Source organism: Canis lupus, chromosome 10 (assembly GCF_048164855.1).
Source record: "Canis lupus baileyi chromosome 10, mCanLup2.hap1, whole genome shotgun sequence".
In the NCBI taxonomy this organism is placed as follows: Eukaryota; Metazoa; Chordata; class Mammalia; order Carnivora; family Canidae; genus Canis; species Canis lupus.
Window position 1 is genome coordinate 58,001,233 of NC_132847.1, and position 18,429 is coordinate 58,019,661.

The following is an 18,429-nucleotide window of genomic DNA, read 5'->3' on the forward strand; positions in this document are numbered from 1 at the left end:
TTTTGTTAAACCTACAGATCACTTTGCAGAATATTGACATCTTATAGTATTGAATCTTCTAGTGAGGAGTCTTGCATGTTCCTTCACTTATAAATAAGTAAATTTTATTTTATTTCCTTCATAACTTCTGTCAAATAAGTAATGCTTTGAAGCTTTCCCTGTAGAGGTTAGGTCTTAACATAGTATTAGATTTATTCCTAGGTATTTGATTTCAGATGCTTTTGTAAATTATATATTTTTGAATTTTTGTTTTTATTGCTGGTTTAAGAAAAGCTGATGACTTTTTTGAATAGTGTCTTTTGTGTTTTATCATGAATAGGTGCTGAATTTTTAAAATTTTTTTTTTGGTTTTGTTTATATCATGATTATATGATCTATTTACATTTTCCTAAACTGCTTAATCTCTTATTCCTGAATCTATACAATATCTTTGCAAAGCATCTCCCTGGAAAGACTTTGCTTTCTTCTTTAGCCTTCTGTAAGCCTCAAGGGCTTTTGAGAAGACCATCTTTGAGAGAAGTCTCCCTTCTCTCTGTTCTCTTAGCACTTGGTGTGCCTTACCCTCTATCCATAACATGTTGGCTCTCCACCTTACATTGTGAGCTGTTTGAGAGCAGGAGTCTCATCCTAGGTATCTCTGTCCTCCTAGAGGTGAGTTCTTTGTTCCCCCAATGGTTATATACACTGTTCTTTTCTGGGAAAAGATGTTCAAACCTTATTCTTTGCTTCTAAAATTATGAACTGCATACCAGTGCCACCAGTTGTTTCTTCACTATGGCTCCAGCAGGCCTTTTGCTGTTTGCAGGCCCAGGTGTGACTCTCCTCTTCCTTTAATTCAAAGGCAGCTGGTGGTTGGTTACCACTTCCTTCTCTTACCACAGTTCTGTTTCAACTTCATTCTAGCTCAGAATGATTTGTTACTTTCATTTAGGTTCATCACTGTACCTCAGTACCTGTGCAAGTCACATCGCCTGCAGCCACTCTTGCTCTCCAGAGGGAAAGGCATCTTGTCCTATGTGAGGGAGATCACCATAGATTTTCTTTTTTTTTTAATATTTTATTTATTCATGAGAAAGAGACAGAGACATAGGCAGAGGGAGAAGCAGCAGGCTTCACGCAGGGAGCCCCTTGTGGGACTCAATCCCTGGACTCCAGGATCACGCCCTGAGCTGAAGGCAGATGTTTAACCACTGAGCAACCCAGGCGTCCCCACCATAGATTTTCTAATAATCCTTTTTTCCTTGTACTTTTAGAATCTATCTAGATTATGTTGATGTAACTCTTTGGGCACTTCTGTTTCCTCATCTGTAAAATAGAGGTTAGAATCAGGTAATTTCCAGGTTCCTCTTAGCAGGAACATTTTATGAGTTATATATATTTTTTCCAAAGTCAGCTCCATTACCAGCATGGAGCCCAATAGGGGGCTTGAACTCATGACCCCAAGATCAAGACCTGAGCTGAGATCAAGAGTTGGACAGTTAACTGACTAAGCCACCCAAGTGCCCCTAGTTATGATTTTTTTTTAGATTATGTTTATTCATTTCAGAGAGAATGAGAGTGAGAGAGATCACAGAAGGAGAAGGAGAGGGAAAGGGAGAAGCAGACTCTCCACTGAGCAGAGAATCCGGTATAGGGTACAATCCCAGGACCCTGGGATCATGACCTGAGCTGAAGGCAGACACTTAACCAACTGAACCATGCAGACAGTCCTAATTTTTTTATTAGTTAGGGATATATGCACACTGTATGTGTTCCAATACTTTGTTAATTTGGGTTGGAACTAAAAATATACTTTCTTGTAGGTATATCTCATGCTACTACATTGAAATTCTTCAGCCTAACCCTGTTCATAGTCATATTGCTGAAAAACTCTATATGGGTATCAGTGAATGGAGAGAGAGACAGAGATAGCTAACGAGAATGTTTGCTGATTTATGTGCACATTGTTTACATCATATATTGTGTGTCAGTGTTGGCTTCTAGAGTTGTGTAAAAATTTGCTCTGATTCTCTGTCTAGCATGTATGACAGGGACTGGCACATGGTAGGCACTAATACTTGTTGAATGAGTGAATAAATGAATTGTTAGGCATTTTATGTGCCAGGTACTATCTTTCTTATTTCTGTATATATTATCTCAATCCTCACCTTCTGAGATTGCTATTATAAATTTAGAAAACAGGCTCAAAAAACTTAAGCAATTTCCCCAAACTATAAAAGTTTATTTAGATTAGAGAAAAATGAGAAATTAGTTATTGTTTTAGCATTAACCATCAGAAATAAAAGTTTCTTCATTTCTTTTTAGGGGCTAAGATAAGGCACAGTACATACATCTGCTCTGTATACCAACATATCCCCCACAACTCGTTGACCTGGAAAAAAACCAAGATCACTTTATAGCGATGAAATTATAATCACATTGTATATAGTCTTAATAGTATGATCATTTCCCTGTCATTAGAAATGCTTCTGAAATATCAGCCTTTTTTTTTTTTTAATTTTTATTTATTTATGATAGTCACAGAGAGAGAGAGAGGCAGAGACACAGGCAGAGGGAGAAGCAGGCTCCATGCACTGGGAGCCTGACGTGGGATTCGATCCCGGGTCTCCAGGATCGCGCCCTGGGGCAAAGGCAGGCGCTAAACCACTGCGCCACCCAGGGATCCCTGAAATATCAGCTTTAATGCCTATATAGTATCTCATTTATGATTGTATCATAATTTATGTTGTCATTGCCATATTGTCATTCATATAGATTGTTTTCAACCATAAAATACTGTAACAAACATCTATGTGCTTATATCTCTGCTCTTATCTCCTGTTATTTCTTTAGACTAAAATCTAAGAAGTAGAATTAATGGATTTAAAAAAAGACTTTAAAGGCTCTTACTATATCTTGGCAAATTGTTTTCCAGAAAGAACTTTCAAGTTTTAAAATTGGCATGAAGTGTCTATATTCCATAGAGTAAATATCCTGAGTTGGAGTTTTGAAGATAGTATAGGGGCTAGAGATGGAGCATGGCATGGCATTTTTAATTTTTTTTGTAACTTTGAATAGATCTGATACACTCAGGTTTTTCTAAATTCAAAAAGTACAAATGGTTGTAGAGTAAAAAGTCTCCTGCCACCCCAATCTTCTTGGTACCCAGTTCCCTTCTTTGGAAGCTAGTATTACCTATTTCATTTCTAGGCAGATACTTTGTACTATGTGTATGTGTGTATTTTCCTTCTTTCCTTTGCTTTTTAGCAAGATGTTACTATATCAGATATACTGTTCTGCACTATGCAGATTTTTACTTAATACATCTTAGGGGTCAGTCTACATTAACACATAGAAAACATCAATTTCTTTTAATAGTACAGTCTTCCATTTTATAGGTACCATCATGTTATTTTACTGGTGTCTTACTGATAGATGCATAGGCAAGATTAGAAACAATCTAGTATAAACTCTTAGGAAATTAATAACCATGTACATAAGGCACTGTAAAGTATAATCTATAAGTTACATTCCTTCTAGGTCAGAGGGTGTGTTCATTTGTCATTTTGAAAGTGTCAGGTTGTCTTCCCTTTATACAGAAGAGGAGGCTATTCTGGATAATGGGACATTTTACATCAAATGGGCTCAAGGGAGGTACCTAAGTGGGAATTTTGGACTTTTGAAAGGAGAACATTGAGAGATGGGAAAAGGACTTCAAAAATGAAGGTAGTAAGGGATAAAAGAAAATTTGCTTGGCTGGCCATTTTATTGAGGACCTTGGTGGTAGCAACCACCCACATACCAAAGACACTCCTGGGAGTTTATTCAAGAAACATACTGAATCCTTTCCTGTGTGCCAGGATCTAGGAATGCAGAGGTGCATAAAGTACTCGTAAATACTAACCCAGACCCTGACCCAATGAAGTTCACAGTTTAATGGAGGAAATAGATGAACAAACAATTATAAAATGAGATAAACTCTTGTAATCTCTGTACCTTGAAGATATGTCAACTTAAGTTTAATTAGTCAAAAAATGAAAACATGAATGTTTAATATTTGATGTAACTTGTAAAATTATGGAATATTACTATTTAAAGAATTGGAGAGGGGCCTTTGGTGACTTAAGTGTCCCGCTCCTTTTTATTTTATTTATTTGATTTTATTTATTCACAAGAGACACAGAGAGAGGCAGAGACCCAGGCAGAGGGAGAAGCAGGCTCCATGCAGGGAGCCCAGTGTGGCACTCAATCCCAGGACCGGGATTATGCCCTGAGCCAAGGCAGATGCTCAACCGCTGAGCCAGTCAGGTGTCCCAAGTGTCCCTCTCTTGTTCTCAGTTCAGGTCTTGATTTCAGGGTTGTGAGTTCAAGCCCCACTGACTCTCAGACTGGCCTGGAGCCTACTAAAGACAAAACGAAACAAAACAATAGAATTGTAGAGTTTTAGATCAACCTTTTACTTAGCGCAGCAGATTCTCTACTTCACAGATTCCGGCTATTGGTCATTAAGCCTCTGCTTAAGTATCTCTAATGACAGAGAAGTCATAATTTCTTTGAGCCAGTCAGTTCATTGTAGAGAGGAGCTATAATTAGGAAAGGATTTTCATGAAACAGTATTTACCACATCCGGACCTTATGATTTGATTTAATATTGGAGTAAGATAAATTGACACTATAGCTGTGAAATGAGTGGTTGTCTCCACAGCTAGGATACCTTTCAGATCAAACTTTGTTGAATTCATTCTTTGATTTTCTGACTCATATTTACATGGCAGATTGATGTTCATCTAACACTTACTGATTGCTTATTATTTGGGCATTTGGGGAATTCTGTGCCCTGTTGTTCTTCTGTCTCCCCCATCACCATGGCTACAATTACCAATAAATGCTGTTGACTCTTTTTAAATCTGTTATTAAATAGATTCCCCAAATCTGCTAAGCAAATCTTTATCTTGTACTTGTGCAGTTTATTTTATTTTGAACCTAAATGAAAGCCTTTGTATTACTTGCCCCTATTAAGTCTCATCTTGCCATTTAGACAGCTTATTTTTAGTGTCCTTTTCTCTGATATCAGTTAACATTTTATCAGCTAATTCCATGGAGCTCAGGAGACTAGGAAATGATGGTGTTGTAGAAAAACAAATGAGAATTTAGGCTTGCCCCTTGTCTTCCAAATTGGAGTTGTATGTTGAATCAGAAATAATGTTTCTTAAGTACTTGGACTTACTTGAGAAATGTCTGGATAAATCATATTTTTGTTTTGAAGCTGTAAATTTGAGAGTACAATGCTATCTGGACTAAACTATAGAGAATTCACTTTCACGTATGGTACTTGGTGTGTTTACAAGCCGACTTTGACATTACTACTGCCAGGTTACCTAAGGGTGTGGAGTTGAGAACCACTGAGTGCTTTGTTCAACTGGTTTGAACAAAACTAGTTGGTGGTCAGGGTTTTAACCTTGTTTACAGATTTTTGCAGCATATTTTAAAAAGTAGAGAACATACATATGCTTTCCCCAGAGCTGGAACAGGGAGAAAAGAGAGGACAAACCTCCTTGAGAGAGGGTATGGTATTGGGAGTAGCAGCCAGAAGGGAAGGCAGAAGAACTGGAGTAGAGATATAGACTAGATTGTAATGGGGTTCCCATTAGTACCTAGAAGGGTTTATTAGAACTTCTCACTTTTGCCTCCATCTTTGCCAGCACTGGTAAGATCTTCTGTTCAGTAGCTAATCAGACTGAATAAGAGACATTGTGCACGTCCTTTACCTGCCTGTTGATGCGTATTTGTAATATTTGGAAATACTCTTTTTATAAAGTATAATTGTGCTGTAATGGGAGGGGGAAAGTAAAGAAGGGTCATCACCAGCCAACTCAGAGTGGTGAAAAGATTGGAATTCAGTCTTTGGTGAGAGAAATCTTCATTCCTGTCTTCCTTTTTAACTGCTGAGCTGTCTCAACAAGAAGGAACCTAGGATCCTTGCAGGGGCTTTTTAATCACATATACCACTATTAGAGGAATAGTGTTGTGTTTGATTTTAAGCATGTTGACTTTGCACTAAGAGGCAAGCCTAAGCAGAGCATTTCTTGGAAGGTAGTTAAAATACGAGTTTGGAGCCCAAGTATAAGGTCAAGAAGTGTAGAATTGTAGATCTGAGATGTAGCAAAGGGCTGACTGTGGATATAAGTTAGGGAAGTGTGGTATCATATAAACTAATAAAGAAAGATGTGTCAATGTGTCTCATATCCTAAAGAATTTTAGAAAAGAACATTGAATTCAGTAGTGAATTTCAAAAGATGTTTCAGTCAAGTTCTTGGTAGAGGGGAAGAAGGATTGAGAGACCAAATAACAAGCATTGAAAAAAGAAAGAGTGGGCAGCCCGGGTGGCCCAGTGGTTTAGTGGCGCCTTCAGCCCAGGGCCTGATCCTGGAGACCTAGGATCAAGTCCCATGTCAGGCTCCCTGCATGGAGCCTGCTTCTCCCTCTGCCTGTGTCTCTGCCTCTCTCTCTCCCTGTGTCTCTCATGAATAGATACATAAAATTAAAAAAAAAGAAAAAGAAAAAGGAAAGAGTATTGAAATGTGTGTATGTGTATATATATATATTATATATATATATATATATATATATAAATAAAGGGGGATAACTTTTATAGACACTATCACTCTTGGCCTGGGAGGACAAGGTTTCTAGTACTAATTTTTATTTAATCAACAAAGATCATACATATGTCTGTTCTGTCTACTGTTTACGGGCTGTCTACTTTTCCATTTGTCCAGCCAGATATATAGGGTTGTGAATCAACCCGTGGTGGCCCTAGCATTAGGTAGAAATAATAGTGTTTTGATGTGTGACTTCCAGACACTCTGAAATGAGGCAACGATGGAAATTTCCTTTATAGTTGGGACCAAGAGCCAGAATCTCAACTTGGGATATATCACCATCACTGAAGATGATAACCCCAACGATTCTGCTATCTCTCTTTACTGTTGTTATTTCTTTGATGACAGCTAGATGTTTGGTTTCTGACAGTCCTTCACCAACATCTTCAAACTGAAAATTCTGTGATTCTGCAATCTTTGGAAATTTCTTTTGCTAGTAATTGTATTTCCTGGCACAGGACTGATAATTTTCTGTGAATACAACAGCGTTTCATTGTAGTGCTGAGCCATAGTGAAATCTTTATGATGACTTTAATAGGGATTAAGGTTAAAATAAAATTTTAGTTGCAGGAGAGCTACCAATGCGTATGATTAAAATGGTGATTAAATGAATAATCCCTTCCATACACGGCAAAGTTTGCACATGCAGATGTTGCAACAACTATCATGACTTAACCTTTCTGTCCAGAGGCTGGAGTTTTCTTTTTACCTTGATTGTAATGCAGATGCAGATTTCAGAAGTTAAAGTGTAGGAAAATGTACATCTTAGAATGGCAGAAGCTGTGGCTGCTGGTAGATAATAGGGCATGGAAGCAAAAGGTGGCCAGGATAGGAGAAAGGTCCTGAACAGGGAGAGTTTGATTCTTATCTTTGCTGTCAGGCTGAAGAGTCAGACTCTAGAGGCCCAAACAAGAAGCTGTACTATTGAACCACTGGGGAATCTTGAAAGATTTAAGCTATTTAACATATGGATACCAACACAAAAACATACAGATTCCAGTACCATCACGTTTGTGATGATAATGTGGTGGGAATTCACATCCACCTGTAATGTAGCTAGAATATTGTTATAAATTATTTTGATTCTCTTCTCTTTTCATTTCTTCATAATAAAATGATAGAACTGAATTAAAATGAGATGATCTTCGAGGTCTCCTGTGGCTCTGTCTGTCTGGGATTGTAGAGTGGAATTTTACACGGTACTTTTGGGAAGACCTGTTTCTCGGGTGGCCTACAAATAAAAACCACATTTGAAATGATACCATTTATTATATGTGATAATTCCGTATGGTCACATATGACTTAATACTCTCAAAATGTGCTAACGTACAGTATCTCATTTGACGATCTCATTGAGATGATGAAATAGGTCAGGAAGGTATTATGTTCATTTTGTTGTTGAAATGAAACCATTATGGTTAGTATCTTGAATAGTTATTTAAACTTGATGGTCTCATTATTACTTGAGATGATAGCCACTAAGGATAAAATCCTGCCACTGATAAAGGAAAACCCTGTCAGGACAGCTTTCTCATCTTTAACTATTGAGTAGATTTACATATTCTCCAAATTGTGAGTTGGATGTTCTGTGAAGCTTTTCTTGCTTTCCCTTCTGCCTTGGCAGTGTTGAAGCACTTTGATCATTCTCTTCCAGACTCTGGATTTTAATGATCTATTTAATGCCTTACTCATCCACCCTGATGAACTCCTTCAGTCCAGATACTTGTCTTATTTATTCCACCACCCCACAGCCCGTGCAGCATCTGGCATATGGATATGCTCAATGAAAAATGGCAGAATTAAATGAAAGATTCGAGGTGATGGGGCAGGTGTTAAATGATGCTATTGTGGGATGAGAAAAAGACATCATTATATACCTTTGTTAGGTAGAAATTTTGCCCTGTATGTGCATTTAAAAAATCAATAAAAACAACAACCTAATTAATAAAGGGAGATAGCTAGGGGTCAGATCTATTTATTAATAAAATAAATTTTAACTTTTAAGAAATGGGAATTAAAGCTCATGAATTCATGGGAAATTTTAAATAGTTTTATTTTTTCCCTAATATATATTCCTGCATCTCCTACATTTAGCAGCATTTGTATTTAATCTCAACTCTAATTTAAATGGTAAAAAAGAATTTTAAACTTCCCTCAAGAAATAAATCCTTACCTGGTTAAGCTTTATGTTACATAATGTTTATGTTTGTCTAGTGACTTGTTCTTACTGAAAGACTCTTGTTAAGAGCCCTTTATTTTTATTTATTTATTTTTTTTTGTTAAGAGCCCTTTAGCCCTGATTTTCTCAAACTTGCCATAAGTAATGACCCTTTTGAAAGGAAACATACGGAATGTATTTTTCATGTTACTTAAATTGTATAGCTATGAAACTAGATATAAAATTTTTATATTTTTGGCCCATTTACAACTATAAACCAAAGCGTACGAATTAAATACAAAGACGACTACAAAACTAAATTTCAAATTAATATAGTTATTCAGTGTGACAGGTAATATTTAGATTTCACAGTAGAAAAAAATAGCCTCAGGTCTCATTCCATTTTAAATCTGTATTTTAACAGTTTAACATTTTAACTTCAGTATTACTAAAAGTTGCAAGTACCCATTCTCCATAAGTAATGTGTAAGGTGCTATTAATGACTTCAAGGCTTTGCTTGTAAGTTCAAGATAATCAGACCTCATATCTAACCAAAACACTTGCCAGCAAGCATTCCTCAAATACCAATTTTAATGAGACGTCAGCTGTGGTGTTTACTTGAAGATGAGGTTAGCGTTATGTCATTACTGAAATCCTTATTAAATGATTCTCTACACCAGCTCGTGCTGGAAGTGAGAATGGAAAAATTGTCATTGGATACTTCTAACCACATTTACTTCTAAAGAACTTTTGCAATTGTACTACAAAGATAGGACCCATGTAATACTTGTAGCCTATATATGGTATTAGCTATTGAACTATTTATTGGCTTTGAATATACCATGCCTGACTTGTCATATGCTCTGATGATTTTAATGTCCAGTATTTTTCACTCTTAATTAGTTACTATGAGACTTTTGCTTGTATAGTGTGCTTTTAGGACATTTGGCCTGAAGGAGATTTTTTTTTTAAAGATTTTATTTATTCATGGGGCGAGGGGCAGAGACACAGGCAAGGAAGAAGCAGACTACATGCAAGGAGCCCAATGTGGGACTCGATCCCGGGACTCCAGGATCACACCCTGGGCCAAAGGCAGCGCTAAACCGTTCTGCCACCCAGGGATTCCCCCTCACCCTTTTTTTTTTTTTTTCTTTTAAGATTTTTTTTATTTATTCATCAGAGACAGAGAGACCTCCTGTTTGGGAAACATTGTTTGAGCATATATTTTTGTGATCTCTAAGAGCCCAAGATTCAACGATGGGAAAATAAATTTTAAAAAACTTAGTCCTTTTTAGTGTAATGAGACACACTTTAACAGCAAACTATAAATAGATTGATTTGTTCTATCTTAAAGGTAAACAAAGAGGACTGTGGGAACATATGTAAGGACCTACCCAGTTATCTTAAGAGTAGGGGAGAGTATAGATTGTATCATGGAAAAGATCTTGTTTGAATAGGGTCTTAAAGGATAAAAGGCACTTTAAACTAGGCAGAGAGATAGTATGTGTAAAGACCATGGCCATGAAAGACATAAATGTCATAATGGTGAGAAGCATGTGGCCCTAGATTGCATTTGCAATGTGAGTGGTAAGTTAGAACCCAAAAGTAAAAGCCTTAATTGTTAGACCTAGTGTTTAGGTCTCATTTCATAGATGGTAAGGGAGAAGATGAGAGCTTAGAATTCAGTATTCATAGCAGTATTTATATATATATAGCAGTTACTACATTGTATTGCAGTGTTCTCATTCTGTAGGCCTTGGAGCTCTTCAAGGGTTGTGACCATGAATTATCAATCTTCATACACTCAATTTTTGGTAGAGTAGCTGATAAAGCTAATAGAAAATATTGGTTGACTGACTCATGAGTAAAGGAGATTCAAGAGAGGATGATGGCAATCTCCTATGATGGTGGTTTAATCTTTTATGGGTGATAGACTCCTATGTGATTCTGTTGAAAGCTATGAACCTTGAAAATGTAAATACAACATTTGACAGTTTCATGACATTCATGTATCCCTGAAACCAGTTCATGGATTTCTAATTCAGAATTCCTCCTTAGGAAATTGAACCTATAATCACCACTAAATCTCACCATGAATAACTACCACCCTTTTTAATAATCTTTAAATGTTAATATGATTCACTCATGGAATTTAAGGAACAAAACAGAAGAACATAGGGGAAGGAAATGAAAAATAAGATGAAGACAGAGGGGAGCAAACCATAAGAGACTCTGAACTATAGGAAAAAAAAATAGGGTTGCTGGAGGGGTGAGGGGGCAGGGTAATTGAGTAATGGGGTTAGGAGGGCACTTGATGTAGTGAGCATTGGGTATTATGTACAACTGATGAATCACTAAATTCTACCTCTGAAACTAATAATACACTATGTGTTAACTAAATTGAATTTAAACAATTTTTTAAAAAGAAAAAATTTAAAAATAATTTTTTAAATGTAAGACTGTAATTATGTCTTTTTACATACTCTTTTTGAGTTCTTATGTTTGGGAGGAGTTAATTCAAATAGCTGAACTATCTAAGAAGAAAGAACAAATCTTTTTTATAATGATTAAGGTAAAACTGCTGGTCTGTAAAGATAATAAACAAATATATTAATTAAGCCAGCAACCAAGAAGTACTTGCTTGAAGAGATCCTGACATTCCTGAATTTGGGTTTTGCAAGTGAGTTGAAGTCCCCAAGACCAGCATCAGGCTCAGTGATTTGCTAGAAGAACTCACAGGACTCAGAAAAGCTGTTGTACGCATGGTTATGGCTTATTACAGTGGAAAAGATACATATCAAATCATCCAAAGGAAAAGGCATATAGACAAATCCCAGGAGAAACCTGGTACCAGCTTTTAGGGGTACTTGCCCAGTGCAGTAGCACAGGTGCACACCAGAGCTCAGCAGCAATGTGACAGCACGTGCACAGTGCTGCAGGCCTGGGAAGCTCAGCTGAGCCTTGGTATTCAGGGTTTCTACTGAGGCTCAGTCACACAAGGTTGCAGCATTCTTATCAGGGAGAATATTTCAAGGGCTCAGAGCTCATTTCATAGGGACTGGCCCAGGGCTAGTCCTGAAGACATGCATTTCTTGGGAATGTACAGGGTTTGAGCAATTCAAGCCTGCTGAGTTAACCCTTCCTACACAGCAAGTTAACTATTCCACTAGTTTTCTTCTGGTCCTCCTGTCTACTATCTTTTTCTAGATACACTGTTTCTGTAGACTTCCTTGGTTTCATCATAGGTAGCCATTCTACATACTACATATCTGGACTGTAACGGTTTCCTCTCCAACAAGTAATTGGCAAGTTTGTTTGAACTTAAGGACATATCTGTGTTTTATGGTTTCATGAGATGGTAGTGAAATGTAAGTACCCATTCTATCATTCATTTAACAGATTTTTTTTTGAATGCTGGTATGTGCCAGGTCTAGTGCTAGATGTGGATTTACAGAAATGGTTAATATGGATCTTTGCCCTCAATGAGCTTAGTTTCATAGGGGAGAGAAAGTTAGCAATTCTGGTGAGTAGTGTGTGCTTTGGGCTGTATTTAACCTCATTGGAGGGCCTGATGGAGAGTGTCTGTGTCTGTGTATGTGGGAAGCTGTTGGTAATTAGGGGAAGACTTCCCTAAAGGAGTTACTTCTTGAGTTGAGCCATAAAGATCAAAAGATTCAAGCGAGCATGGTGCTAGTGTTTCTCCAGTCTATGGCTGAGTGTGTGATTGGAGCATTCATGTAATACTGGTGCAGACTCCCTGGCTTACTGACCAAGTAACACTAACCCTAGCTAGAAGGTTACATGTCTTTCTTAGGGTTTGCACAAGAAGAAAGAGTGTCTGGCTCAATACAAATCTTTTTTTTTTTTTTTTTTTAATTTATTTATGATAGTCATAGAGAGAGAGGCAGAGACATAGGCAGAGGGAGAAGCAGGCTCCATGCACTGGGAGCCTGACGTGGGATTCGATCTTGGGTCTCTAGGATCTCGCCCTGGGCCAAAGGCAGGCGCCAAACCGGTGCGCCACCCAGGGATCCCTGGCTCAGTACAAATCTATTTCCATTTTGCTCCATCACCATAAATCACCCAAATGACATTTCCAACCTATGGTGGGTAGGTAGAAGTATTTTCACACATTGCTTCCCAGTGGGGGAGTATGTAAATATATAGCTTTGAGCTGTTAAGAATATAGCCATTAAAAATTTAAAGTACTGTGTTTCAAATAGGAGGGCAAATGCTTGCCTTACCTTAAGGAAATTACTTGTAATAATTTTTCTGTGTTTGGAAGCAAAAAAGTTCTAGAAAAAACCCTGGGTCCAGATTTTATCATATTTGGCTCTTTTGTATGTGTGGTTCTCAACAGAATTTGGAACTTCTGAGAGTAATAAGAATTTTGTTTTTTGAACGTTGCAAAGAAATTGTATGATTATAATAGGATCAGGAATGTATTATAGTGAATATGGGATAATTTCAAATTGTTAACCTAGAGGATTTTTTCTAATAGAATCTTGTTCTCTTTTTCCAGCATTACAGTGTTTCTGCCACCTTTGTACAAAAGACAATTTTACTTGTGTGACAGATGGGCTCTGCTTTGTCTCTGTCACAGAGACCACAGACAAAGTTATACACAATAGCATGTGCATAGCTGAAATTGACCTGATTCCTCGAGACAGACCATTTGTATGTGCACCATCTTCAAAAACTGGGTCTGTTACTACAACCTATTGCTGCAACCAGGACCACTGCAATAAAATAGAACTCCCAACTGTTGGTAAGTTGTTATATAAGATTTTTTGTTTTAATACTACAAGAAAAGTTGATTCTGACTATGGTTTTAGAACTGGAAGGGATCTTAGATATTGCTACCCTAGCTTATTCAGTTCAGAGGCAAGAAGGAACTTGTCCATAGTTGTAGAGTTACAGGAGTAGCCAAGATCCTGACTTGTGGGTGTGTGTTGTTTGAGAACGTAGTTCCAATAATAGACTTTCTCTGAGGTCTGTTATGCCTAAAAGGCTAGTCTCTTAAAGGCGAATTCTGACAAAGCTGCCGTGGCAGTACGTCCCCGGAGTGAATTTCTTTTCTTTGTATGATGCTTCAGCCTTTTACAGCAGTTGATAATGGATGGGAATTGAGAGCAGCACTGAGCTGTTCAGCTGCCTTCATTTTGTAATTTAACTCTGCTTTATAATCTCTTATATATGAAGCATTATATGTGATTTCTAGGTTTTGGTCCTTCACCATAGTTTACATTTTACAATGTCCTGACAGAGCCAGGAATTTGAAAGCTTTATTAACTCTTAGGATTAGATTAATTTTCTGGTTCTCGTTGAAGATCTTAGTCCGAACACATGTATTTAACTCTTCCATCACTTTCCTCAAATCCCAGATTTCTGTCATAATCAAAGGAACATAAACATGTGGGAAACCTGTATTCATGTTAGCAGAATTAATGGAAGAATACCACCCTCATGCCTGCACTTGTGAGAAGTTTCTATAATTTATGGGGCAGATAACATCAGATTAGTGAAGATTGACTACCCATATGAAAAGAGGTCAGTGAAAGGACCTCTTAGAAAATCCCACCAAACCTTAAGCTGAGGGGCTTGGCATGAGGACATACAGGACCAAACACTCAGTTCTCCTTTAGGAAGAAGCACCTGGTTTCATTGCTCAGGGAGGCAGACCACAGTGCTCATTCTAAGCTCACAGTTGGTCTAGGCATCATGCTAACTGATGTAAGAAGCACTGCTGTGGCTGTGCAGGTTATACAGGGAGGCAGTGCTCTATTTCATTCAAGTGAGATTAGCAAAGTAAAACTAGATCTTCAGCATGATAGGGAAGTTTCTCATGGCAAATTTCAATCGGACTGTAATTTTTCTGACTTTTGTTTAAAGTATCTGCAATTCTAATATGACAAAGAAAATGATAATTCTGGAATTTCCCATTCATTGTTTGGCCTTCAAATACCTAAATGAAGAGTCATAAAGCCTTGTGAAGAAGTCACTTCATTTCTAATGCTAAACATACATAAATTCCTCATTCCCAGCTCTGTGTTAAGCAAACACCAAAAAAAAATTACCAAATGAAAAGTTTCAGTGGTTCAAAAAAAGTGAACTGAACCGGGTAAATCAGAGTAGATGTCATCCTATGAAAAAGACTTACGTCATGATAAGGAAGAACTTTCAGACAGTCCAAAATCCATTTTCCGTTAAAGATCACTTTTAAATGAAAAGCTCAATTGATGAATTATTTTTAAAATGTATTATTGAAAGTGAGTAGCAGACTGGATACTAATATTTTGTAGCCAAGTGTGAGACAAGCTTAAGGCAAAGACAAGCTTGTGAAATTGTGTTGCAATTCAGGGAGAAGAGACAGCAAAGAAAGAGATAGAGAGGATAAATCTAGGTGATCCAATATGCTTATTACAAAAATTCCAGAAAATGACATACAAGGAGACAGAAGAGAAAAGAATACTATGCAAAATTAATGAAAAAATAACTTAACTAAATATGTATAATAAAAAGTGTCAGTTCTAAGAATAAAGAAAAAAATAGGCATTCAGAACAAGGTAACACTGTTTACCTCTACAAGAGAAAAAATTCAAATTATCTTCTTTTTTTTAAGTATCAGAGGACAGTGGAACATCATATATTAATTGCTACCCAAAATTCTTTAGATCAGCCAAAATTTTCCATATATAAAAGCAATAACCATGTTTAGATAATTATGTATTTAGTATACTCTTATTTAAAAAAATTACTAGAATTAGTATTCTATCATAAATCCAAATAAAGATCTCACGAATGGGAAAGTTGTGATATGAAAATGTCTGTGAGCAGTAAACCAGCAAGGCTCAGGATGAATGCCAAAAATCATTGTAATTAACGTATTTCTGAAATAGTGCAAAATTTTAGTTATTAAAAGAGATCATGAGAAAATAAGTGATCTTAAATTAAAAGTCCAAGTGGTTAACATAGACTAGAAAGTATATACTTGCAAACTCTATTAACAAAACAAAAGTTATATTTTACATTAAAAAAAAAAAATGGATGGAAGGATGCCCGGCTGTCTCAGTTGCTTAGAGCATGTGACTCTTGGTTTCAGAGTCATGAGTTTGAGCCCCATGTTGGGTGTAGAGATTACTTAAATAAAAGCTTTAAAAAAATGGATGGAGATATATACACAGGCATACACTAAAATGTGAGTTGTTTGAGTGGTAAAGCTATAGATAATTTTTTCTCCTTCCTTCTTTCCTTACTTTTTTTACTTTTGCTCATCTATATTTATACTTTGTTTTGTTTTGTTTTGCTTATTATGAGTGTATATTGGGCAAAGAAGACAAGCCAAACTTCTTTAAAAAAAAAAAAACAATCTTGTGGGGAATGATGGGTATTAAGGAGGGCACTTTTTGTGATGAGTGCTGAGTGTTATATGTAAGTGATGAATCACTGAATTCTTTTGAAACTAAGATTACACTGTATGTTAACTAACTAGAATTTAAAGTAAAAAAACAAATGCTTAAGTACACTTACCATGATGAGCACTAAGTAATGCACAGAATTGTTGAATCACTATACTATATACCTGAAACTACTATAATCCTGTATGTTAACTATACTGGAATTAAAATTTTAAGAACTTAATTTTAAAAAAGTACTTTTAAGACATTAAAGGAAGTTTTTCTAGATTATTGGTTCTTTTATTAGTGACCAGAGAGTGATAATATGGAGGTCCTAGAATGGTGGTGGTCACTGGCTTTATTTAGATGTAGGCTGAAGAGCAGAGGAAGAGTAAGTGGTTGTTGACTGAGTTGGTGATCATGAAAGGAGGGGCCAGTGGGTGAAGACTGGATGATTCACTTGTTCTGGATTTGAGCCCTGTGAGCTTCTGGAATGAGGCTCTCTGACTAATGGGAGTAGTGGCCAAGTACAGGAAATGTGGAGGATTAGGAAATTGTGGATGCCCCCTTCAGTGTTTTTGCTATTGTTGATGTTTATTTCATTTGAGGCCCTTTTTCAGGAAAGCCATCATCTGGCCTTGGTCCCGTTGAACTGGCAGCTGTCATTGCTGGACCAGTCTGCTTCGTCTGCATCTCACTTATGTTGATGGTTTATATCTGCCATAACCGTACCGTCATTCACCATCGAGTGCCAAATGAAGAGGATCCTTCCTTAGATCGCCCTTTTATTTCAGAGGGCACTACATTAAAAGACTTAATTTATGATATGACAACATCAGGTTCTGGATCAGGTAATGTAATTGTTTTTCCTTTCTCCTAGGAAGTCTTTTAAAAATTAACTGTATTGTTTATTTTGTTAGTTGGCTAAGTCTATTTGGCTTAGTGTATTTAAAACTTGAGACAGTGTGAATACTAATTCCAATTTAAAGCCCAATAAGAGTCTGACTGTGACTGGTCTGGCATAGACAAATTAGAATATACCTTTACTGTTGAAATAAGCTTCATGTTTGTATAAATTTCAGTGCTTTCTCATCTTATGACTCCATGGGATAGAAAGAATAAGGACAAGTATTTTCTTATGAGTGAGGCTGAAGTTCATAGATATTCAAATGATCTGCTGCTCCCCATTCTATTCAGAATTGTTTAGCAGCTTTATTTTTATATTTGAAAGCAAGCATGACAGAAAATGTGTTTGGAATTGCGAAGGTTATTTGCTTTTTTAACATATGAAATTGCTGTCTTTAGATCAGACCTAGTTTTTTTTTTTTTTTTTAATTAAACTAAGGATTTTCTCACTTTAGAAAAATGTCTCACCAACTTCTTATTTAATATAGCTTTATGGATTCATGGCCTCTGTGAGGTTTGCTTTTCTCATTTCCATTTGCTGATTCTTGTGGTTTCAGAAGTAGCCTGGCTAATTGCCAGAATCATCCCTTGAAATGGATTTTGGTATAGCAGTGCTTCATGTTTAAACTGAAAGGGATCTATTATTTCACTTGCATGTGCTTTGAAAGGATGCTAAGAGAGGAGACCCCTGTCCTCTACAATATTGTAATTGGACCCTGGGCTAGGAATCAAGAGATGTAGATTCCATTGCAAGTTTTGTCATTGGTTGGCTCTGACCTTGGTTAAATCATGTTTCTTCTTTTGGGCTTCTGTTTCCTTGTCACAAATATGGAACAGATACTGAGATATACTGTCTTTTGAAAAATATAAATCAACTTCAAATAAAGCCTAGATTCATGGATAAAATGAAGATTTGAAAATATATATAATGAAAATTTCATAATTTTTATAATCAAGTGACTAAACGAACATTAAAGCAGAAGTTGTGACTGGAGGAAGAACATGACTGAAGCATGAAGTCACATCTGATACTACAGAAAGTTCACACAATGACAAATGTCTCTTTATTTTAAGGAAATGAATATATATTGATTTATGTGCATATCTGTTGAGTCATATAAGTATAAAGAAACCGACTTCTTAGCCTGAAGCCATGTGTTGACTTTGGCCGTATATATTCCATAAGTGATCTCTGTTCATGATACTAGGACACATACAGGCTTGCACTGGAACCCAGGTCTCTCAAGGCAGCCTTTAGGGACCCCCGAGACTATTGTGAGCAGGGAGCCTGAATCGATTGAGAGGTTGGATTGAGGTGGAATAGCTT

General features: G+C 36.7%; 1 protein-coding gene across 2 annotated transcripts in view; it reads left to right on the plus strand.

Annotated features, from left to right (window-relative positions):
• Positions 1–18,429, plus strand: part of TGFBR1 (transforming growth factor beta receptor 1) — a 58,801-nt gene that overhangs the window by 16,015 nt on the left and 24,357 nt on the right. Inside the window, exons 2-3 of one of the 2 annotated variants that reach the window (XM_072842081.1) lie at positions 13,322–13,567; positions 16,805–17,047. In XM_072842081.1, coding sequence (XP_072698182.1) covers positions 13,322–13,567; positions 16,805–17,047 — 489 coding nt within the window. The remainder of the gene's footprint in view (positions 1–13,321; positions 13,568–16,804; positions 17,048–18,429) is intronic. The other variant, XM_072842082.1, reaches the window with a different exon arrangement.